Below are 24,428 nucleotides of genomic sequence, written 5' to 3'. Positions count from 1 at the left end.
CATGGGCAAAAAAAAAATCTACAAGGTCAGATTCAAACGAACCACTCCAGCTTGGCTGCTGAGCGACGCAGACGGGAGCGACGCAGAAGTTTCAAAAAAGAAGAAAAAGAAAGCTTCCTGTTGTGATGAAAAGACTGGAGAGAAGGCCAAAATTAAAAACACTTAAAATATGGATATTTGCTGTTTGTTGGATGTTGGATGCATAACTGTTGTTGTTTTAATTTTTTAACTTTTACCCTAAATTTTATTCACTTTGATTTGTACTATGTAATGTAAATCTCTGTTTCGTAGGTAGCAAATTACTGTTTTGTTATAAATTTTGTGTTTTGTAAATTAAAACAAAATTTCAGGAATTCAGGAATATTGATAAAAGGAGAGAAGTTTTTTCAGAATATTTTCGATCAACTATTCAAGAAAGGTATGCCAAAAAATAAAATAGACAGGTTTTATTAAGATTTAAATCAATTTTCTCTTTACAATGATGTCGAGGTGTCGACGGATCGACTCTAACTCCTTTTCGATCCAAGGGAATGTGTCCAAATAGCCAAGGATGTCAAAGCCGTTCCGAACCCTTCCAGACACCAAAAACCAAGCATCAATAGTCGGAACAGCCCCTCTCCTCGCCAAACCACCATGCCTCATGAAATTGTCATCGAATGTGTTGTAATGCGCAAATGACAATCTTGTTCCTCTGTCAAACCACTTGACGATGAGCCGAGTCATCTCTGCCCAGTATTTTGGTGTATTTATGTCCACGTATCTGAAGATGGTTTTATCATTCTTCTCGGCCTTATGAACAAAATGAGCACGGCTTGTTTTTATGAAGGTCGCCTCAAAATCGATCGATTGCTCACCGTCTAAATGTTGAAAAAGTTCTTTATATATGTATATTATGTCATTATTAAGATAAAAATATAAGAAAGAAGAATAAACAGATTCTTCCCTTCCTGTTTCTAATTCCCTTTCAGATTCAGTTTTCTAAGCATACAAGCCGATGCGCGAAGCTTGGTTTCTTTTTTTTTAAACTACGTTGTTTATGTTGACAATATTTGACTCACCAGACGAAGAAAAATAGTCCAATTGTGTCAAGAGGTAGTTCATCGTCTCGTTGACATCTTTCATTAAACTTTCATGATCTAAAAATGCAGGGAAAAAGGTTAGTAAAAAATCAGCCAGACCAAATGAGGTATTGGACACAACTAATTGAAATTCAAATATTTTGTTGTTTTCATGTACCTAAAATCCGATTGTAACACCATGTATATAATATAATTTACCTTTACGTTCTTTATCCGCTATTGATTCTGCTAACGGCTTTTGGCGTTTTGGTGGTTGTTCTAAATCAATAAAAAGAATGGCACACTTTAGCATCAGAAATTTGTCTCGGTATCCATTTTAGATTCAGATGATTTTTTTATGTTCAGGCCATGTTAGCCACAAGTTTAGGTAGTTTTAGATTATCCATAAGCCTCAAATCACATGTTATGATTGTGGTGTTTGTGAGAGTAAATTGATATATGATATCATTATAATGATATAATATAAAAATATATAATGATATATCTAGATATAAAGTATATCTGTAGTATATTTTGTAAATTACCTTCTTCCGATTCATCCTCGCTACTCTCTTCTATACGTCTCTTCTTTGTGAGCCTTCTTTTCGAGATTCTCTCAAAACGTTTAGCTGAATAAAAGAAAAAAATGTATTAAATTCGAATTAAAAGGTTCATTGTTGGATTTGATACTTAGTCAGCACATGGATGCAGTGCCAATAAATTACACTAGATTTCAAAAGATTATGAGTGAAAAAACTTACTAATGGCACCTTCAGAGCCACTCGAAGGTGAATCGTTGTGCCACTTCGAACATCCTGGTCGATCATTTGTCACCCGTTCGCTGCTCGAGTTCGTCGAAGAACTTGTATTACAATCTGAAAAATAATTGAGCACAACTATGAGACGGTTCCTTTTGGTGAAATCTTGAAAAACCATTGTTCGATTATTGCTACTGGGAATTAGAAATATAATATATTTACCATGATTTTGAGCGTTTTGCTGTTGAGCTTCACAACGTACCCCTGCCAGTTTCATCAAATCTCCTTGTGGCAGACAAAGTGTGATCTAAAAAAATAGAATTACGAATGAAAAATTTGTTTCTATGCCTTAGAATATAAATCCGCCGAGTATCTGTTACCAACTAACACAAATGTTAACTTTGAATTTTACCTTTGGTTGAACGTAGTCGGTGACATCACGGACGAAAAACAGTTCTTTTCTTGCCACGTAACAATTGTATTTCTTCATCTGATCAACCATCCACAGCAAGATTTCGAAGCTGTGATCCAAGATCCACTCTGGAGCGCTTGTGTCCGTCACTGCCAATGGTACCGTGTCCATGTAATTGAGTCTGTCTTCCACGTTCCTCTGATCATCGCCATAATTTGGTTTCGCGTTGCATGTGACGAAAATTCCTTAAAACAGAAAGGACAAGTCTTTTTACAAACAAAAAGTCAGATGCGTTAAAAGCAAAATATGTACTAGAACTGTCACTGTTTACTGCACATAAAGCTTTTCTTGAAAATAACTTTCTTGGCTCACCTGCTTGGTTGTCAACGATTTCAGGTTCTTCATGCTTTCTTGGCACAGTGATTGGACCACCTTGAAGAAGGATTTTGGCTTGATCACCAGCCATGATTTCGGAACTCAACTCGTCGATAAAGATGAATTGAGTGTCACTGTTGATCATAGACATGCCAAAGATCTTTTCCTTTGACAAAGAGGCGATAAATTCAGGATGGGTCAATCCTCTGACAACGTTGACGAACGAGGTTTTTCCTGAATTTTTTGGACCAACCAGTGCCAGCTTTGTTGTCTTTTGTGGTAGCTGAAATGCAAGCAAGCACTGGTAAAATTTGACAATGAATTCCATTTGTTCTTTAATATCTGGAAAACTGTTTTTCACAGCGTCGGCAAAAACACCACCAGTTTTATCCACTTTGTCCGGTACTTCTTTAAATATACGCGGCGAAATGCGTCCTTTATCTGTTGGTTTGTAGGGGCATGACGTGAGAGATCTGCTTGATAGCTTGTAATACAGTCCACCGCTTATTTCGATTATATCGGGATCGAATACAATTTGACTGATTGCCTGAAAATAAAACACGGTTTAATGCAATTAAAATATTTCAGAAATAAAATATTTCATATATCATCATATTCATATTGTTTGGTGAGAGCTCATTTTCACGAGAATCGTAAATTTGGAGTATTTTCCTGAACAATTAAAATCTATTCCAAGAAAATCGAGTTCTTTGTATTTTAATGCAGACTATTACGTTTTGATTTTTTCCTTTTCTTCTGTTTATTGAAGAAGCCAAAACAAAGCCAAGTTTGTTTGTTTGTTAGCTAGCAAAGCTAGAAAAATCGACTATATAGAATCGGTATCGACGTGTATAGAAATAATATGTCTTACATTACATCCAGGGTCGGACAGAATCCCTAGTAATGCCGCCTTGTGTTGCATGATCGCATCTTGGATTTGTGGAATGACAATGATGGAATTAAGATAAGTCTTTGCGCTACCTATTTTGTGATAGGCAAAGTTTGCTGAAAGAAAAGGAGTGAAATGAGTATTAATATCTAGATAATGACTTAGGTGTATAGAAAAGCGTTGGAAAGGTCATTGATAAAAATGTCAAGTATGAAATTACCCTTTTCATACTTCCGGTACACTCTTCCTCGGAAAGCTGCATGATCACCAGACTTCATAGCTTCTCTCAACGACTCCAATGCACGGCCAATTTGTGTTCCTGGCACCCAATTGTCGACGATTTCTTCCCAGGAGTTTGGTGCTCCACAAATGACGTCAAAATGGACACCAGCAGTCCGTAATCTTTCTGCCCAATTTCGTACTAACACAAAATACTTTTGGCAGTAAGTGATAATGTTAGCCGTCCGCTGGCCCAACTCGCTCGCAAGCGATGTGCCAAAAGTTGTTTTGTGATCCTAAAGACAAATGCAAATGGTAAAAAAACAGACGTAAGAAAAAATAAGTCTTGAGACTATCAACATAACAGGGTAGCCTTGTGTAGCCCTGTCATAGCCCAATCGTAGCCTTGGCTTTTTAGGTCGAAGGAGGTTATGTAGCCCTGTAGCCTTGGATTTTCACATCTTCAACAATATTTAGTATTACGTCACAATATTTAAGACTACTTTCGTTTTCGCCCCAGTAAAAAAGTGTCAAAAGTTGTATAGCTCCATTGAACTCAGAAAAACATAAGACTAATGAAATTAACGGGTAGCCTTGTGTAGCCCTGTCATAGCCCAATCGTAGCCTTGGCTTTTTAGGTCAAAGGAGCTTATGTAGCCCTGTAGCCTTGGATTTTCACATCTTCAACAATATTTAGTATTACGTCACAATTTTTAAGACTATTTTCGTTTTCGACCCACTAGAAAAGTGCCAAAAGTTGTATAGTTCCATTGAACTCAGAAAAACATAAGACTAATGAAATTAACGGGTAGCCTTGGGTAGCCCTGTCATAGCCTTGTCGTAGCCTTGGCTTTTTAGGTCGATGGAGCTTATGTAGCCCTGTAGCCTTGGATTTTCACATCTTCAACAATATTTAGTATTACGTCACAATATTCAAGACTACTTTTGTTTTCGACCCACTAGAAAAAGGTCAAACATATCTAAATTTCCAGGGCTACAGGGCTACCTAACCTTTTCCAAGCTAAAAGTCCAGGGCTACATCAGGGCTATATTAGGGCTACACAGGGCTACTAAGTTTAATTCAGTTTAAATAAGATATTATCAATGTTTCAAGGTCTTTCTGTTAAAAACTTAAGGTTACTTAATGTTTATTTCCAGGGGAAGTAACACAAATCCAAAATTTCCCCAAATGCTAAAATCCTAAATTTTCAGAGCAAAGGCTGTCTTGACTTTGAAAAAATATAAGGATAATGAAATAAACAGGTAGCCTTGGGTAGCCCTGTCATAGCCCTGTCGTAGCCTTGGCATTTTAGGTTGAAGGAGCTTATGTAGCCCTGTCGCCTTGGATTTTCACATCTTCAACAATATTTAGTATTACGTCACAATATTCAAGACTACTTCCGTTTTCACCCTAGTAGAAAAGTGCCAAAAGTTGTATAGTTCGCCATTGAACTCAGAAAAACATGAGACTAATGAAATTAACGGGTAGCCTTGTGTAGCCCTGTCATAGCCCAATCGTAGCCTTGGCTTTTTAGGTCAAAGGAGCTTATGTAGCCCTGTAGCCTTGGATTTTCACATCTTCAACATTATTTAGTATTACGTCACAATTTTTAAGACTATTTTCGTTTTCGCCCCACTAGAAAAGTGCCAAAAGTTGTATAGTTCCATTGAGCTCAGAAAAACATGAGACTAGTCAAATTAACGGGTAGCCTTGGGTAGCCCTGTCATAGCCCTGTCGTAGCCTTGGCTTTTTAGGTCGATGGAGCTTATGTAGCCCTGTAGCCTTGGATTTTCACATCTTCAACAATATTTAGTATTACGTCACAATATTCAAGACTACTTTCGTTTTCGACCCACTAGAAAAAGGTCAAACATATCTAAATTTCCAGGGCTACAGGGCTACCTAACCTTTTCCAAGCTAAAAGTCCAGGGCTACATCAGGGGTATATTAGGGCTACACAGGGCTACTAAGTTTAATTCAGTTTAAATAAGATATTATCTATGTTTCAAGGTCTTTCTGTTAAAAACTTAATCTAACTTAATGTTTATTTCCAGTGGAAGTAACACAAATCCAAAAGTTCCCCAAATGCTAAAATCCTAAATTTTCAGAGCAAAGGCTGTCTTGACTTTGAAAAAAATATAAAGATAATGAAATAAACAGGTAGCCTTGGGTAGCCCTGTCATAGCCCTGTCGTAGCCTTGGCATTTTAGGTTGTAGGAGCTTATGTAGCCCTGTAGCCTTGGATTTTCACATCTTCAACAATATTTAATATTACGTCACAATATTCAAAACTACTTCCGTTTTTGCCCCAGTAGAAAATAAGTGAAAACATATCTAAATATCCAGGGCTACAGGGCTCCCCAACCTTATCCAAGCTAAAAGTCCAGGGCTACATCATGGCTACATCAGGGCTACACAGGGCTACCAAGTTCAGTGAAAAAAATTCAAAACATATCTAAATATCCAGGGCTACAGGGCTACCTAACCTTATCCAAGCTAAAAGTCCAGGGCTACATCATGGCTACACCAGGGCTTCACAGGGCTACCAAGTTCAATCTAGTTTGAACAGTTATATCAATGTTTTAAAGTCTTTCAGTTGAAAATATCGAGTACTTTCGTTATCGTCCCAGTAGAAAAAAATTCTATACATATCGAAATTTCCAGGGCTACAGGGCTACCCAACCTTTTCCAAGCTAAAAGTCCAGGGCTACATCATGGCTACATCAGGGCTACACAGGGCTACCAAGTTCAATGAAAAAAAGTCAAAACATATCTAAATATCCAGGGCTACAGGGCTACTCAACCTTTTTCAAGCAAAAAGTCCAGGGCTACTTCATGGCTACATCAGGGCTACACAGGGCTACCAAGTTCAATCTAGTTTGAACGAAATTATCAATGTTTCAAAGTCTTCCAGTTAAAAATATCGAGTACTTTCGTTATCGTCCCAGTAGAAAATAAGCCAAAACATATCTAAATATCCAGGGCTACAGGGCTACCCAACCTTTTCCAAGCTAAAAGTCCAGGGCTACATCATGGCTACATCAGGGCTACACAGGGCTACCAAGTTCAATCTAGTTTGAACGAAATTATCAATGTTTCAAAGTCTTTCAGTTGAAAATATCGAGTACTTTCGTTATCGTCCCAGTAGAAAAAAAGTCTATACATATCGAAATTTCCAGGGCTACAGGGCTCCCAAACCTTTTCCAAGCTAAAAGTCCAGGGCTACATCAAGGCTACATCAGGGCTACACAGGGCTACCAAGTTCAGTGAAAAAAAGTCAAAACATATCTAAATATCCAGGGCTACAGGGCTACCCAACCTTTTCCAAGCAAAAAGTCCAGGGCTACATCATGGCTACATCAGGGCTACACAGGGCTACCAAGTTCAATCTAGTTTGAACGAAATTATCAATGTTTCAAAGTCTTTCAGTTGAAAATATCGAGTACTTTCGTTATCGTCCCAGTAGAAAATAAGCCAAAACATATCTAAATATCCAAGGCTACAGGGCTACCCAACCTTTTCCAAGCTAAAAGTCCAGGGCTACATCAGGGCTATATTAGGGCTACACAGGGCTACCAAGTTCAGTGAAAAAAAGCCAAAATATATCTAAATATCCAGGGCTACAGGGCTACCCAACCTTTTCCAAGCTAAAAGTCCAGGGCTACAGGGCTACCCAACCTTTTCCAAGCTAAAAGTCCAGGGCTACATCAGGGCTATATTAGGGCTACACAGGGCTACCAAGTTCAGTGAAAAAAAGCCAAAACATATCTAAATATCCAGGGCTACAGGGCTACGCAACCTTTTCCAAGCTAAAAGTCCAGGGCTACATCATGGCTACATCAGGGCTACACAGGGCTACCAAGTTCAATCTAGTTTGAACGAAATTATCAATGTTTCAAAGTTTCGTAGTCTGTCATCTCAGGATTTATGGCTACTTTTGTTTTAGTTTTGGAAATATCACCTGTTTTACGTTCTGTGTGAAATTAATTTTGCAAATAAACATACCTTCATTACTGAAGCCAACATTTTCAAAGAACGGTCTGTTGATTCCCGTTTGTCACCACGATCTGTGATGTTGGTGTTTAGGGGTGTTGTAGTTCCTTTAACTACCTTTACCCATTGGGGATTTTAGTTATTTTGCTTAAGTTTGATGTTGATTCCCGTTTGTCACCACGTGGACATATAAAAGAAATTTGAGACTGGAAACCAGCGGACGCAATCACCTGTCTGATTCCATCTTCAACACCGCCGGTCGCCACCACAACAAAATAAGCCACTCCTTTCTTTGTGCTTTGTTCCTCATCTTTCTCTTGTTGTTTATCGAAATTTTTCTTTGACTTTTTATTGTTTTCCGTGCCTGTCAGGCATGAAATTACAAATTCGACACCAGCGATTTGTGCAATCTTCACGTCCATTTCTTGACGTAGTGCCAGTGCTTCCCCCTCCTTTGACAAAACGCGCAAACTGATTGTTGGGCATGTTCTTGGAATCTGAAACATATAATATTTGGTTTATATTAAAAAACATTTTCAACTGAATAAACTACGAGTCAAAACAGCGAAAGAAATATTATGAATGGCTTTCCTTTTGAATTTTTGCAAAATTAGCAAAACTAACTTGGTGGATCAAAAATTAAATATTTTACAAACTAAATTGAAATATAAAATTGTCTTTGGTGTAAATAGTAGATAGTAGTATGAAGAAAAAAGAGAATGTTTGCAAACTTGCAAACTGACAAAAAACTATCAGGAACATAATTTCACTTACGTTCAAAATAATGTTGCTTTCCAGAGCAGCAATCACCTTTTTGTTCTGCAGGGCATGGCCAGGTTTTCCAGTCATGTTGTAGAATATCGCATACACACACACTCTTTCTCTCTCTTAATGTGTGTTTAGGAATGAGAACACAAAACTTTCGCATCCTTTTATATCGTTTCAACAAAAAATGGTTCCTTTTATAATATATTGTGTTATTCGCGCAGGGAATAGAAAACAATCAAATGGCTTAATGGTATATATTTTCGCGTGTTACAAATTTTCGCGGGTACTTAATTTCGCGAGTTTTTTGGTCAATTTTCGCGAAATTTAATACTGTTTAAATTTTTCAAAATTGCAAAATCGCGAAATTAAATACACGCGAAAAAAATTTTCTTAGTATTTTGTTAGTATTTTTACATCAAAAACGTTGTGTTTCAAGAAAAATCAGTCTTTTTCTTGTTTTATATTCCCACCAATCGCGAAATTTAATACACGCGAAAATTTTCCAGAAGTCGGTAATCGCGAAATTTAATACACGCGAAACACGTTTTTTCGAAAAAATTTCGCGATTCGCGAAAATTTGTAACACGCGAAAATATATACCAATAAGGTATGCCATTGTGGTCCATTCAGACGTACAGTCGAGAAAAGTTGAAATGCGCCTAATTTTTTTTAAAGTGCATAGTACTTTTTCATGATGCAATCTTTTCTCCAAACTAAAAGCTGATTGAATCCATTAAGATGATCGCAGCGCAGACAATGAAGAGATGTGCCTTCAGGAAGCTAGACTTTTTGAGTTTATAGCTATATACTTTCACTTTATGGTGTTTCTGTATGACTGTCTGTGTGCCTAGTCTAACCACCGTTAAATGTCTTCGGGAAGGTCCCTCCTAACTTGGAAAGCCAGAATTGGAGCTATTTCACCAAACTACTGGAGCGCAAGTTATTACGTAGGCTATCACAACTGAAAAAGTTGAATGTATGCGCCTATACAAACTTTTTTCAGGTTTTCCAAATAGATTTACCACACTGAACAAACAGTGAAAACACTCTAAGTGAGGTAAATCTATTTTGAAGACCAAAAAAAAAAGTTTGTTTAGATCGATTCACATTCAATTTTGGATTCATATGCTACATTCTACTTTTTTGTACTTTGCCGGTATCTTGTTTTACCGTTTCTGTATGACTGTCTGTGTGCCTAGTCTAACCACCGTTAAATGTCTTCGGGAAGGTCCCTCCTAACTTGGAAAGCCAGAATTGGAGCTATTTCACCAAACTACTGGAGCGCAAGTTATTACGTAGGCTATCACAACTGAAAAAGTTGAATGTATGCGCCTATACAAACTTTTTTCAGGTTTTCCAAATAGATTTACCACACTGAACAAACAGTGAAAACACTCTAAGTGAGGTAAATCTATTTTGAAGACCAAAAAAAAAAGTTTGTTTAGATCGATTCACATTCAATTTTGGATTCATATGCTACATTCTACTTTTTTGTACTTTGCCGGTATCTTGTTTTTACCGAGTTAAGAAAGATATTCCCGAGTTACGACCATATAATGGTCTTTAAAGCTTAAGAAGCTCTATAAACAATAAAGGTAGTTATTAATAAAATAACAGACAATATAAATTACAGTTTGATAAGTTTGAACAAAAATATCAACAAAATGTACATTTGAAAACTTGAGCAAATTTCTTTAAAGATTCCCGAAAAAGAATTGAAATCATTGCTGAAATGAACTTCTGACTAAATTACAGTATTTATTCAGTTTTAAAGACAAGAAACAAAATTAGACATACAAAACACTTTTTCCATTCAATGAATCGAATCAGCTCATCATCATAACCAGTCTGCCATTTTGTTTGTTTTGATTTGCAAAAGTAATATTGTAATCCTTGTTATGGTGATGTTATATACTTTTTCTATAATTTGCATTTATAACACTCGCTTCAGCTTTTCAATCCTAAATCAAAACTAATGAAATGCAATATATGATAATGGTAATAGCATATAACGTAATATGAAAATGTGTATAACATTTACCGCTGTATAATTTACCGCCATATTTTTGCGGAACACTTAATTGGCCGGAACAGAAATACGAACAAACGCGCGCGCGCAAAGATGCGAGATTCCTGTCCAATATCCTTGCGTGAAGCTATGAAGGCCTCCTCACTCGCTACGCTCGTTGCGGGGGCAAAAAATGTAATATCATGATTTTTACGCCAGTCTAAAAAAGTCTTTCAAACTCGTATCCAAACTAGCCCACACCAAAGGCACTGGGATCCGCCTATGAAAAACAGGACATTCTCTGTTTTCTTTTAATTTACGTTGTAATGTTGTTATCACGTCCATCAGTAAAATCAAAGAGTGATACATCTTCAACTTTCCATTTTATAAAAGTTTCAAAACTATTAGATAATTCTCCTTGGTAATTTCTTTCCAACGGTGTAAACTTTGTAACTGCTGAGAAGAGAAAATTGTTTGAAAAGAAAAAAAGAAGAGCTTGCTTGTCGGTTAGCCTGGAAACCGAATCGTGAGTATCTTGGAGTATCAATTGCACGATTGCGTTGAAACCTTTTGTTCTCTTTAACTTTGAGTGAATCCTCTATCTCTCAAGAGCAGCCAACGAAGGATATTTCTCAAATGTATGTACTATTTTCCCGGAGAAAGAATTTTAGAGAGAAAATCCATGAACATTTTTCTTAGCAAACAGACATGAAAATCTAGGAGGATGTTAATTTTATCAAAAGGGCAGGCATCAATTTCTGTAAAATATCTGTTCGGAAAATCCAGGAGCGTTTGAGAAAAGAACACATCAAACTTTCCAAGAAAACTCTGTTGTGTTAGCAAAATCCAGGAGCAATCATGAAAAAGAACACGTATATTTTTCCAGTAAGAACATTTTCGGAAACAAAAACAGAACAAAATAATTTTTTTTTCACGATCTATGTGTATAAAACACATGCATTTTTTTTCCAGGAGCCCGAATTTCCTCCGCACGCTTCTTAAGCAGTTTGTGTTTTCTAGCCGTTGGTTGCTTTTGATCTCTGCTCAAAAATTTAATTAGTGTATAGTGATGAACTCGATGGACAACAAGCCAAATATTTTCGCAAAAACAAAAGGGGCTAATATAGCGCAATTTTCAGAGATAAAAAAGAATGAAAATTATTTATATGTGACATCATAACGGTTTGGGAAAGGGTGTCATTCTGTTCTTTCAGTTTGTTTGGCAATCTCCATTAACCCGACCTCGACCTCGACCCTGAGCTGACCCTTGAAAAAGGCCGACCCTCGACCCCTGGAAAAAAGCCGACCCTCGACCAAAATACAATAAAAAGCCGACCCTGGGTAAAAAAACAGTTTTTTTGGGTGTTTTTTTTAATATAAAAGTTGAGCAGACAAGCAGGGGGTGGGGTGGGATACACACGCTTTTTTATAAGAATAATGAATATGTCAACCTCGTCGCCCCCCCCCCGCCCGGCGGGTCGTATTATCTGCTTTTTGATGTTTTACTGTGAGTGGAAGATAATATAATATCTCTCGTGCATCAACGTAGCCAGGCCGGGTATCACCCAAATATGCCGAGAATTGTCGAGACTCTTGAAACGTTTTTTTTTACTTCTCGTGTTTTAAAAATTCGCGGTTGGTTGCATAATTTAACATATTTAGTATTATAATTTACTAGCCGTCCCGGCGTCGTCCGAGACGACTTCTTACTCCTTTTAATACGCTCGCTTCGCTCGCTTTTCTATTTTTCGGAAACTTGAAGGGATTTGTATACAAATGTACTTATTTTGCGAGAAGAAATGTTCTTAAATTTAGGCCTTTTTCGTAAAAATTGATGTTTAAAATTTTTAAGGGGACACTAAAATTAATGCACATTAAAAAATATGGTGAAAGTATTTTTAGTTGAATTTTGATTTTTCTTCTCCTTATTAAATTGTATAAATTTGTCATAATTTCTTTTGTTGAAAACCTTCAAACAATAATGTTCTTGACTCGCTAAAAATAATGCTCATGCAAATATTGGTGAAAATTGAGTTAAAAATTTCTCGCGAGAAATCGGTCATACTTTAAACGTGCTTCTTTTTGGGTTTTTGGGAGAGGAAAGACTATTATTTTCCTCACGCAAGGATGAAGATAAAAAACAAATAGAAATTCAAATTCAGTATTAGAGGTACTTGGCAACACCGATCACTCCAAAGACCACAGTGCTTTACGGTGGAATATAAAGAGTGCCTTTTTTCAATACCTCTTAACAGAGTCAACAATTATTTAACAATTAAACTCAATGCGTAAGTAAAAGCGTTTTCATTTTGCTATCTCAATAGAACAAAAAATAGCAAACATTGATTAAAAAATTTCATAATTGAATTGGGAATAAGTCATCAACTTTTCTCATATTGTCAAGTCCATTAAATTGAAATGTTTTTATCAGAGTATCAAATAGAAGGGAAATGTCATCGGAGCTTTATTAATCTCAAGGGTAATCATAAATATGATGTCTTTTTGAAAACTCAAATTTTATCTTCGACGTATTCCCATGTGAATCAAAATTATTTCATAACCGACATAAACTTTTTTTTAAAAAACTATAAATTATGCTGATAGTGCTATTGCACGGTCAGTTGTGTTTCTCCATCAAGGAGAAATGTGCTCTCTTGAATGGAAGTGCACTTGGCGAATAGAATTGAATATACAATCAAAAAAGCGCGAAAAAAATTGCCGTGTATTTAAAAATCGCTAGCGAAAAAGCCTCATGCGAGAATGGGAGAGTTCCGATTTAAGCGTATTATAATATAGATTTTTAAAAAATGGTAGGCAGAGCTATAAAGCGTAAAAAGACTTCCTCAGATAAAAAAGACTACACAAAAGCAGCCTGTTTTAAAGAACATACAATACCTAAGTTTTTAAAGATGAATATAGACCATAAGATAAAACCATTTTATAACAATTTCCATTTAACATAATACTTTCACCTATAAGCAGTGTTTAACTAAATTCAATTCAATTAAAAAAATTTCACAAGCAATTAGTAACCAGCGAGTAATCTTCGAATCGCTTTCTCTTTCAGTGAGTCTTCTCTTTCCTTCACTGCAAGCTCTACCATCTTTCTCGTCTATGTTTACAGCTGCTTGTTCACATCTACGAGAGCCAAACTAGAGGCACTTTATTGGTTTGTTTTATTCATTTTCGAACAAAAATCACTTGCTTGTTTGACCATTGATCGAAATAAGGCTTGTTTTTCTTGTAACGAAATATCTGAACTAAAGAACCAAGCTTATTTAGGTGAAATGATCAGACAAATATAATATTGTAGTGTGTATGGGACCATGGGACAGAGATAGAGAAATTTAAAAAGCGAACGAAGTTAAGTTAGAAGTTATTCAAGCATGAAGAATAGCGAAGTTATTAACTTTTTTTATAGGCAAATGTAAGTGGCAGTTTTTTCTTACCATGTAATACCTTTAGTGACTTTCAAACCGACGGCGCTTTCACTTTAGAATTAAAAAAAACGTATTGAGAAGACTTGTTTGATTTCTGAAAAGTTCAAGTCGCTTAATGTCTTAAATCCTAAGAAACAAATTAAAAACATCCAAAATAAGCAGAATGTTCTTGTATATAAAATCAATCAGGGTGTTCTAAAGAAAAAGTATTATTTAAAACAAATAACAATGGGTTTTTAACTTTTACAGATGAAAACAGAAAAGCTGCATATATTATTTTGCAATTCAATACGATGATTATGGCCACACTTGTTTAAAAGAAAAAACATATGATAGCAATCAATAAGGCTTTAGAGAAAAAGAACACGACTCGGTCTTTCGTGATATCCCGATTGTAAAACTTGTTTTTAGTTTGCTATTGTTTTAGTACAAACTCGGTCTCTATTTTAACCAATCAGCTTGTGCAGCACTTTTTTGCCAGCAACCGACTTTGGGTGATACCCGGCCCTCGCCAGCTTCGCTGGCTCGCGAGGGCTGAGGGTTTCCTGGCTAGCATCAACGTAAAACGTAAATATTAAGTCTGGGATATATGGATACGAGGCTGATTATACATGTTGTGTTGGTCAATAATATGATGCCCCTGGGCGGGGGGGGGTCTTGTGAAGAATATTCTCATCCTCCTCCCCCCCCCACCGACGACTATTCTTGAAGTATTCTTTAAGTGTTCTAATGATCAGTTTTTGGAATATTCATCCAAAAAAAATCTTATAAAAGTCGCTAAAGCATTTTTTTACCCAGGGTCGGCTTATTATTGTATTTTGGTCGAGGGTCGCCTTTTTTCCAAGGGTCGAGGGTCGGCCTTTCAAGGGTCAGGGTCGAGGTCGAGGTCGGCTTAATGGAGATTGCCAGTTTGTTTCGTCATTTTCATGACGTTGCCTTCTCGAATACCACCGTGTCCCGCCCACATTTAACGCCAAATGTTACGCTTAATAGTGGCACATAACGCGTTCAAAACTTTTCTGTTCTGTCTTAAACTCGTTCTTCACGCGGTCTCTGCTGTTAAGAAAAAAAGGATGTAATTATTAGGTAAGTAGAATCAATAATAAAATAATTGCGCGGGAAATCAGTTCAGCTCCCAGCAATTTTTTTCGAAAAGGAAGAAGATGTCATTGAATGTTGGTAGATTTGTTCCAGTCAGATTTTTGGCTCTGATTTCTCACTTTGTCATACTTGTGACAGTGTTGTGGTCTGTGGTAAGTTCATTAAAGTTAGTTTTTATGTGATACCGTGAAGTAACTTGCATAGACCTTTTCGCCTTTCCATCCACCATCTGATAGCGACTCCAGAAGTCATGCAACTTTCGTTGACGTCAAACCAAATGTTTCATTTTTCCGTGAACTTTGAACCCTTAGAACTTTTTTTCTATGTATGCTAAAGCGTTCCGGTTTTTACTAAATGAAAGCCCGTGGTCTTAGGCGGTCATCGAAAAAATGCTCTGTTCGCGTCGCAACGGGTGTTAAAAATGCATGCGGGCGGACGGGCGGTCAAAAACATTCCCGGGTTTTTTTTAATCACGCCAGTAACTCAGGGGCGGGTGGTAACGCGAGCAAAACAATTTTTCAATGGTCGTCAGAGAAATTGAGAAAAAAGCTATACTTTATAAGAACAAATTGCTTTTCCCAGATTTTTTTCCGCATCTCCGCACCGGAAAATCAGCGGAAAATTTGATGCGGGCGGGTGACGCGAATAGAACAATTTTTCGATGACCGCCTTAGCTTTCCAGCGGTATATAACACTGTGGACACGGGCTAGATGGCAAATTGGTAAAATGCCGAACGTTTTGCAACATTTTGAAAATTGTTTGCCGACGGGAGAACAAAAATTTGCAACGATCGAAGAACAAATGTGTCTGGAAACAGAGGAAAATGTATTTGGAGGCTGAAACTTTATATGTTTATCAGAAAAAGGGTGAGGAATTCAAAAATCACAATCGCTAATTCTAGTTCTTTCATTTTCATGTAGTTTTTTTAACTTTTTTGCTTTTTTAGCATGGGAATGTCCCAAAAAAAAGTTTTTATTTCTGCCGAAATGGATTTTTCTTTTCATTTGGGGGTTTCTCCTTTCGAAAAACTTATTCTTTACTCATAAGTTTTTGTTCCTCCATTTCCAGAGGCCCCTTGAAAATGGGTCCTACCACCTTTTTTGACTCATTTCAACCTTTTCCAAGCTATTTTCTTCAAAAACAAAAATAAAACAATGCAAAGTCTTCTTTTTTCAAAAAAGATATATCTTTCGTTATTTTGATAAATATACTAAATATTTTACAAATATTTTTATATAATAATATTTTAACACCATCAAAGAATTCTCCCTCCAAATTTGAGGTCTCTAGCTACACTAGAAAAAGAGATATGCAAAATTTAAGAAGCATGACTGGAAAATTTCTTTTTTTTCTTTTTTGACACATTTTTCAAATTTTTCCAAGCTATTTTCCTAACCTTTTTTTGGACATTTTTAGTCAAATTTTTGACACTAAAATTTGAATATCTTTACAACCACTAATCCTCTGGAGGCCTATGACCCCTCATTTTCTTTCTTTTTCAAAGCTCTACAAGATAGGATAGATTTTGAAAAAAAAATTACAACTTGAAAAATCTTCTGGAGTTGCTAACCATCTTGTCTTGAATTGTATGCAAAAATAGAGGAACGAAAAAGCTGTGGTTGGGTTTAAAGTCTATTCACGATAAGTGTGCACTCTTTTTTCATTTACCTATAACTTTTGAAGGAATTCTTCAATTTTTATAAATTTGGTATCATTGGAAAGATGTTAGTGAGTGGAACAATTTGAAATTAAAAAATCTTTAAAAAAATTATAAAAATGAAGATGAAAATAAAGAAAGAAAAAAATGAAGATCTTGTAGAAAGGTGATATGACTTTCACTGAAGTGGCTCCTTGATTATCGAACATTATCACTGTGAAAAAATTTCTCAAAAATAATCATTCAGTCAAAAGATATAAAGCAAAGTTATAAGCTGATTGACGTCTAAAAACGGTGTTTTCTGCTGTTTTTTGCTGTTTTTTGGGGTCAATCACTTATCAACTTTGTATCATAACTTTTTATTGAATAAATATTTTAGTAAAATTTTTTCACAGTGATGATCTCCTAAGATCAAAAAATCTCTCCAGTGAAAATGAAAGTTATAGCACTTTTCTACAAGATCTTCATTTTTTTCTTCTTCATTTTCATGTTCATTTTTAGAATTTTTTTAAACACTTTTTTATTTCAAATTGTTCCACTCACAAATATCTCTCCAACGATACCAAATTTATAAAGATTGAAGAATTCCTTCAAAAGTTATAGGTGAAAGAAAAAAGAGTGCACACTTATCGTGAACAGACTTTAGTTGGAAAGTATGCAAAACATATGCAAGTTTACACAAAGATTAGTTCTAGTTTTAGTTCTAGTTCTAGTTCTATTGAATTATCACATAATACATAACGTACATTTTCGTGATTTTAAACATAAAGGATAAAATAAAATAAAAAGTTAAAAACATTAGCGCAAGATGTTCTAAGACGCTGGTAAATGTGGAAAGCACAAAAGTAGGTGTAGACTCAAATATCAAAGTGTAAGAGTGAGCTGGGACGAGACGATGACATGCCAAGCTAAGTAGAAAATTGTAGGAATTATAGGAAAAATATTTCTAATTTGGAAATTAAAAACTATTAAAATAAATATTTTCATATCAAAATAATAAAATATTAAGATAAAAATATTAAGTTGAAATATTAAAATTATCCATGTCGATGATTCCACGATGGTGACGAGGCCAGCAGTGCTAAGTAAAAAAAGAAAACACGGCACAAAAATTGTTCAAACAGAAGACAAAGCATGGGGACACAAGGCACGAAGAGTAAAATCGGAAGAGACAAAAAGGACTAGCTCAGAGGATAGAAAAAAGTAAAAATCTAAAAGAAATAAAAAAATTCCACAAGTTAAAATTCGTAGTTTGAAATGCCAAGGCTAAATTTATCAGGGTCTTCTTCATTGACGATACTGTATGGTAAGGCATTCCACAACCTAATTGTTGAGGGGACATAGCTGTATTCATACGGCTGGATTCGTGCATTTATTGATTGGCATCATTTTTACGTTAGCGGTACGAGCACGACATACAAGAGAAGATAAACAAGCAATTCGACCGTGTAGAATCTTATGCATGTAGTTCAGTTTAGTTTCAAGCCGTCTTTGCTGGAGGGTCTTAAGGTTAAGATTACGAATCATGGTGGTTGGACTACTGGAATATCTCCAATCATTACATATAAATCTGGATGCCTTGCGTTGGAATATTTCTAATTGGTTGATGTTTGCTGAAGTATGAGGATCCCAGACAACTGATGCGTATTCAAGAATCGGCCTCACATAATAGGTACGATAAGCTTGGAGCTTGATTACTTGGTTACATGTACGTAGGTTACGCTGAAGGAAGCATCTGATTTGGTTGGCTTTATTCAAGGTGTAGTTGACATGGGTATTCCAAGATAACTTTTTGTGTATAAATACGCCGAGGTATTTTGCTGAGTCAACAAGCTCAAGGATCTGGTTATGCATGGAATAGTCAGATAGGATGATCTTGCGCTTATTGGTGACTCTGAGGACCTTGCATTTGTCTGGATTGAATTCCATGGACCAATGCTTTTCCCACTCAATCAGATTATTTAGATATTGTTGAAGTTGATAAGCGTCATTGACTGATTCAATTTTTCTGTATAATAGAGCATCATCTGCAAAAAGACGAATTTGAGAGTTCACACACAATGGTAGATCATTTATGTATACTAGAAATAGTAGTGGTCCCAATACTGTCCCTTGGGGAACACCAGATAATACCATGGCTTTGTCTGAGCTCTTGCTGTTAACAACTACAGTTTGCGTTCTGTTTGCAAGGTAATTTCTAATCCAGAAGAGAGTATTACCTCTTATTCCGTAGTGATCAAGCTTAATGCACAGTTTGTCATGGTCTACCTTGTCAAATGCTTTGGAAAAACCAAGCAAGATGGAATCGATTTGACTTCCCTCATTAAGCGATTTTGCAAGGTCATTAATGGTGAGTAAAAGCTGAGATTCACATGAACGATTTTTCCGAAAGCCATGTTGCGTATCAGTTAGTATGTTGTTTTTATCAAGGTGGGAGATGATATTACTGTGAAGAATATGCTCAAATATCTTCCATGATACTGATGTTAAGCTTATAGGCCTGTAGTTTTCAGCTTTGGCTGGGTCTGTTTTCCCTGGTTTGAAGACTGGGGCAACCAAGGCATGACGCCAGTCCTTTGGAGTCATTGACTGCAGCATGGATGCCTGCATTACCAATGTTAGTCCAGGTGCCAAGCTCCTTTAGGAATTTAGAGGAGACATTGTCTGGACCAGATGCTTTGTTTGGGTTGAGATTTTTCAAAAGTTTCTAGACTCCTGCTATATTGATAGTTATGTCTGGCATAGTTATGCAACGTTGACCAACGAGTGGAGGGATGCGTCCTGGTTTAGAAAAAACACTGGAGAATTGATGGTTCAGTATGTCTGCTTTCTTTTTGTCATCAATGTGGATGTGACCCTTATCATTTAGAGGGGCAACACCATCAGATTAAAAAGACAACAAAGCATCTTTTAAAGAAATGTTATAATCGTTTAGAACAATAAGATGGAATTTTATAATCCAAAAAGAAATATTTACACAACAACAAAAAAAAGACTTTTAGAAATTTGTTCTTTTAGACATAGCATATTCTGTTTTCATGCCATTAAAGAATTCCACCAAGACGGAGTACACACATCAAACTTTCAAAACATGCAAACTGAAAGCAGTAATAGGGTGCGCACTTGTCGGGATTTTTTGTGTGGATAGAACAAGTCGAAAATCAAAATTAGAACATTCCATCCATCATAACTTATCCTTAACAACTCCAAACTTGTTCATTCATTTTTTAAATACTCAGAATTTATCAGAGAAAACAAAGAAAAAAAACCCATCCCATTACCTACCTTCAATGAAAAGATAAACCATTTATTAGACATAAAGGTGAAAAAATGGCGACTCGGAATTTGTGGCACCACCGACTACCTTGACCACCATTTTTCAAATGGCAATCGCTATTGAGCTGTAATTATGATGTCACACATTTAGCGGGTTCAGCAGCAGATTATTGTTTTGATTTGATCGTTTGGCGGTTCTATTCCCAGGAGAATAATTTACCTTCGCCGAATAAGGATTATTTTTGTACCTTCGTGAGTGGTTTTTCAGTTTATGTCTAATGTTATGGTTTTTTGAAGTGCTTGTTTTCGAATTTGGTTATTTCTAGTTTTCAAAAAAAGCTAATTTAATCTTTCTTCTACAAGATTACACTTTTTAAAATATAATGCATATTATGCATGTAAGTTTTACCATCAACTGCTCTAAATTGGGACTATCTGACAAAACATGGGACGGCAATTGGGCCACCATTTCACCAACCCTCCAAAGTCATTTAATTTGAGTTAATAAACGGTGTATTAAAAAATACACAATTTCTCTTTCGCACCGAGTACAGCCGAGTAGGCTTTTAAATCCAAATATGAAAAAAATCTGTAGTGGAACAAATTAGTGGCAAGACGATGGAGCGTTTGACGTTACTCGCGCAGCAAATTACACTCTCGCTATTTGTTAATCCCATCGGGTGTTAGGCGGTTAGGCAGCGGACATTCTCTTATTCTCCGATCGGTGTCCGGCATCTGTCATTTTGAATGAAAACAAAAAAGTTAAAAAGGGCGCACTATCAGTCAAAGTTATCGTGACATTGTTATGAAGAGATTATGATTGATAAACTTGGTGAAGTTATCAAAACAAATTTGTTGTCAAAGAGATTTAAAAGTAAGTGAAAATACAGGCCAGATAATCAACAGTCCCATGTTTCGACCAATCGTCCCAAGTTCGAGCAGTTGACGGTACCTCGCTCGGGAAAAATAGCCGAAAAAAAACAACAGAAAAGTTGTAGCACATAGGAGAATCTTTTAGTCTAGGAAGTGAAATCTTATGCAAATTGCATATGCAAACAAAGGGTATTAAATCATTAATGTGGTATATTCTCAAATAGTTAAACCATTTATTGAATCACTTAGCCAGTATTCAAACTTCTCAGAAATGGCCTGGGAAAATGTGCGCTCCACTGTTGTGTATAAAATTGTTTGGGAAGTAAACGTGTTAAAAAGTGTATGCCTGCGAGGTGTTAGGGAAATTGGGTTTTAAGCTGTTTTAAGCTGCTAACTTTGATAGGGATCTTTTTTTTGGGCAAAAGAATTTCAGGGCGGTATAATATATTATCATGAATAGAAAGAACATTACCAAAATTTGAGGGAATTTTTTGATTGATAGAACTTTTAAGAAAAGCTCAAAAACCAACTTTCCCTAAGGAAACACAGGCAAAAACGGGTTTGTTAACCTAAAGAGACCAAACAGTGGAGAGCATCAAAATAATGTGTGCACATCTGTTTTGCAAATTATGCGAAAATGTGTTACTGTAAGTTTGTCTAATGTCGACATGCCTTATGTAATTCTGACACGCTTTTTAAATAGTGACTACAGAAAGTCAAGCAACTTTTGTTGACGTCAAACCAAACAGAATCAAATATTCCTTTTTTGTGAACCCTTCTAACATTTTTATGTATCTATGCTAAAGCGTTTCTGTTCATTTCCCAATTAGAAATATACATAAGTTTTTTGTGTAACTATTTATTTACCATTTACATAGCATCAGCCCCACCTTATTTTTTTTTTTGGGGGGGGGGCTAAGAAATATTTTGGCCTTTAAAGAGCCTGGGGGCTAAAATTACCAAAATATTTGGGGGGACCTAGATTTTTTGGGGGGACCTAGATGATCTGACTGAGACTCTGGGGGCTGTTCAGCTAATTTCAAAAGATCTCTTATCTTACTATTAAATCAAATATAAAAAGCAAAAGATTTGTAAACATAAATATTAATACAAGTGTTCGATAAAAATCAAGAAAACAAAAATTTGTTCAATTTATTGTAAAAGCTTTTCGACTATCGTCAAATTTTTGTTTTCTTGATTTTTATCGAACATTACTTTGCATGGCATTAATCATTCATCATTAATACAAGTAAAATTGAGTCTTCATTTATATTATCAGTACTGTACTCGCATATATTTTTTATTGACTTCTCTACAGGGGCGGGAGAACAAGGTTTTTGTTTTTTCCCCAATTGTTTAAGGGGACCAAGCACAAGGCAATTTTTTTGGGGGAGCTAAATTATTGGGGGGACCTTACTTTGTTGGGGGACCTAGAAACCTGGCTGAAGCTATGATTTAACTTAATAAGAAGATACAAATTACGATCGGCAAAATAAAAAAGGAAGGAAGCCTTATAGTCTTAGCTAATAAAAGAGATATGGACACCCTAAATGCTGGTACATTCATAAAATCAATTATAACACAACATTAGCAGTAGGCTTTTTATTTGGCTTTAAAAATTTGCAAATTGCAAATGTTTGGTCTTGAGTTGACAAAGAAAAAGAGAAATTTAAAAAGCAATACTTGAGATTTTGCCACATCTCAGAGGCCATCTGATACTCAGTAATCTGGCAACATACCATGCCAGCTGTAGAAAAAAAAATCAATAACAAGGGTTATAATTCTTGCTATTTTACTACTTAACACAATATAGAACTCTTTAGATTAGCAAAATTTAATTTTTCAAATTATTTTCTTTCTCTTTATAGAATGCAACAGTGAATTCTTGTCTTCCTACAGGATACAGTCAAACAGATTTTGAAACTTTTAAAGAAAGGTTTGTTCAATTTTTATTTGCATTTTCAATTTTAAATACAAGTAAAATGGAACGTTCCAGTACAACGAATGTTCTTGAACATTCCGGAACGTTCCTGACTATCCCCTTTTATTTACTAGTTTAAGAATGTCTTAGAACGTTTTTTAAGGACGTTGTAGAACGTTCCAATTGACGTATATGATTGTTTGAGAGCGTTCCTGAACGTTCTTAAGCGTTCCTGAATGTTTTTAAATGTTTTTGAATGTTCTGAAACGTTCCTGAACGTTCTGAAACGTTTGGGAAAGATCAAGGACGCTCTGGAACGTTCCATTTTGTACTTCTAATCGCTTGTAATGACAAAAATTTCTTTTCGAATATCCCTCTTTTCTAATGTGTTCTCAGTTTCATTTGAGTGAAAATATTTGGGTTTAACTGACATTTTGTGCAATACAGTGTGGATTGGATTTCAATAAATTTGATTTTTGAGCCATGTGATGTGATAAACTTTACACCAAAATGAGGTTAAAACTTTAGGTTAGTGTTAGTTCTAGTTCATTTAATATTGACATCTCGAGCTCAATTTTATGATTCTGAATTTTAAAATGATCATCTTTTTTAAAATCACATTAACCACAATTAAAATGCAGACGAATCTTTTACAGAATTTTAGAGTAAGACTTATTTCTTTGATTTATCTTCATTATAGATTGACCATTGGATTTTCGCTTGCTATAGCATTGATTGCAATCGAAATGATTGGATTTCTTTTGGGAATATCAATGTTTGTTACAAGCATTGCTCTCATATGTATCCTTTTCTTAAATTTCTAATTCTTATGTTTCAATTTTGCCTAAAAAAGAAACCTCTAATAGATAAGCCTGTAATGATATAATATCTAGGTTATTGCTTAGAAAAAAAGCATAACTATATAGATTTAGGGCTATTACAGTTATTAAATTATGCCAGAAGTACTTTAGACAGTTATTGCGTCTACATTTTTCTTAACTCTTAACTTTTACCCTTGAATTTAGCTACACTTGCCCATGTAGTGGCTTCCATACTATTAGCAATGTTTGTATTGGATTCATGGGAATGTCAAAGCTATTGGTATATCTTTGGATTTTGCAGGTATTGCACTAACTTGTCCTGGTTGTCTTAGCCTCGCTCCAAGTGTATTATCAGCTTTATGATGGTGCCAGATACTGGCGTCCAACAGAAATGATAAAGCTTGTGACACACGGGGACAATTTTTGGTCATCTAAGAAAATAAATAGACAACTTTCCTCTCTATAAATTGCATGATTTATTCTTTCTCAATCAGTGGCATCTTCAATCAACCTTTGAATTAATTTCCTTTCGAGTTTTGCCATTCCAAAAAATTTAAAGGGTATAGAACACTTTTATTGAAAAGCTTTTGCTCAATTTCAAAATAAAACTTCCAACACTTGCACACAAAGACCCAATATTTAAACTACTATATCATGGGTAAGACTAAGTTATGAGTTTCATAATTTTGTTTTCCATTATATAATGAATTTTATCTAATTTTCAGTGCAACACCAGCATTTTTTGAATTGGTTGCATTGATGTTATATGGGTTGGGCAAAAGAAGGTGATCATATCAAGGTATGGTTTACACTTAAAGAATTTCCAGTTTGCTTTGTTCACAGATTTTTGTGAAGGT

The 24,428-nt window shown here is 35.6% G+C and overlaps 2 protein-coding genes across 2 annotated transcripts in view; one reads left to right on the top strand and one right to left on the bottom strand.

Annotated features, from left to right (window-relative positions):
- Positions 1-384: 384 nt before the first annotated feature.
- On the bottom strand, positions 385-7,766 carry LOC136812740 (uncharacterized). Its single transcript, XM_067069264.1, has 11 exons — positions 7,718-7,766; positions 3,713-4,007; positions 3,475-3,608; positions 2,601-3,150; positions 2,229-2,473; positions 2,039-2,123; positions 1,820-1,933; positions 1,604-1,687; positions 1,278-1,337; positions 1,059-1,136; positions 385-857 (listed from the first exon to the last, which is right to left on the bottom strand). The coding sequence occupies exons 1-11, from the start codon at positions 7,736-7,738 to the stop codon at positions 457-459; spliced, it is 2,067 nt and encodes a 688-aa protein (XP_066925365.1). The 5' UTR covers positions 7,739-7,766; the 3' UTR covers positions 385-456.
- Positions 7,767-15,031: 7,265 nt separating this feature from the next.
- The window catches only part of LOC136812739 (transmembrane protein 107-like), a 28,059-nt gene continuing 18,662 nt past the window's right edge, over positions 15,032-24,428 (top strand). Inside the window, exons 1-5 of the mRNA XM_067069263.1 lie at positions 15,032-15,174; positions 22,698-22,765; positions 23,451-23,551; positions 23,776-23,872; positions 24,297-24,370. Coding sequence (XP_066925364.1) covers positions 15,085-15,174; positions 22,698-22,765; positions 23,451-23,551; positions 23,776-23,872; positions 24,297-24,360 — 420 coding nt within the window. The 5' untranslated portion in view covers positions 15,032-15,084 and the 3' untranslated portion in view covers positions 24,361-24,370. The remainder of the gene's footprint in view (positions 15,175-22,697; positions 22,766-23,450; positions 23,552-23,775; positions 23,873-24,296; positions 24,371-24,428) is intronic.

Source organism: Clytia hemisphaerica, unplaced genomic scaffold, assembly GCF_902728285.1.
Source record: "Clytia hemisphaerica strain Z4C2 unplaced genomic scaffold, Clytia hemisphaerica genome assembly, whole genome shotgun sequence".
Classification (NCBI taxonomy): Eukaryota; Metazoa; Cnidaria; class Hydrozoa; order Leptothecata; family Clytiidae; genus Clytia; species Clytia hemisphaerica.
The sequence above is the reverse complement of the archived record's forward strand: the minus strand, read 5'-3'. Positions and strand labels throughout refer to the sequence as shown.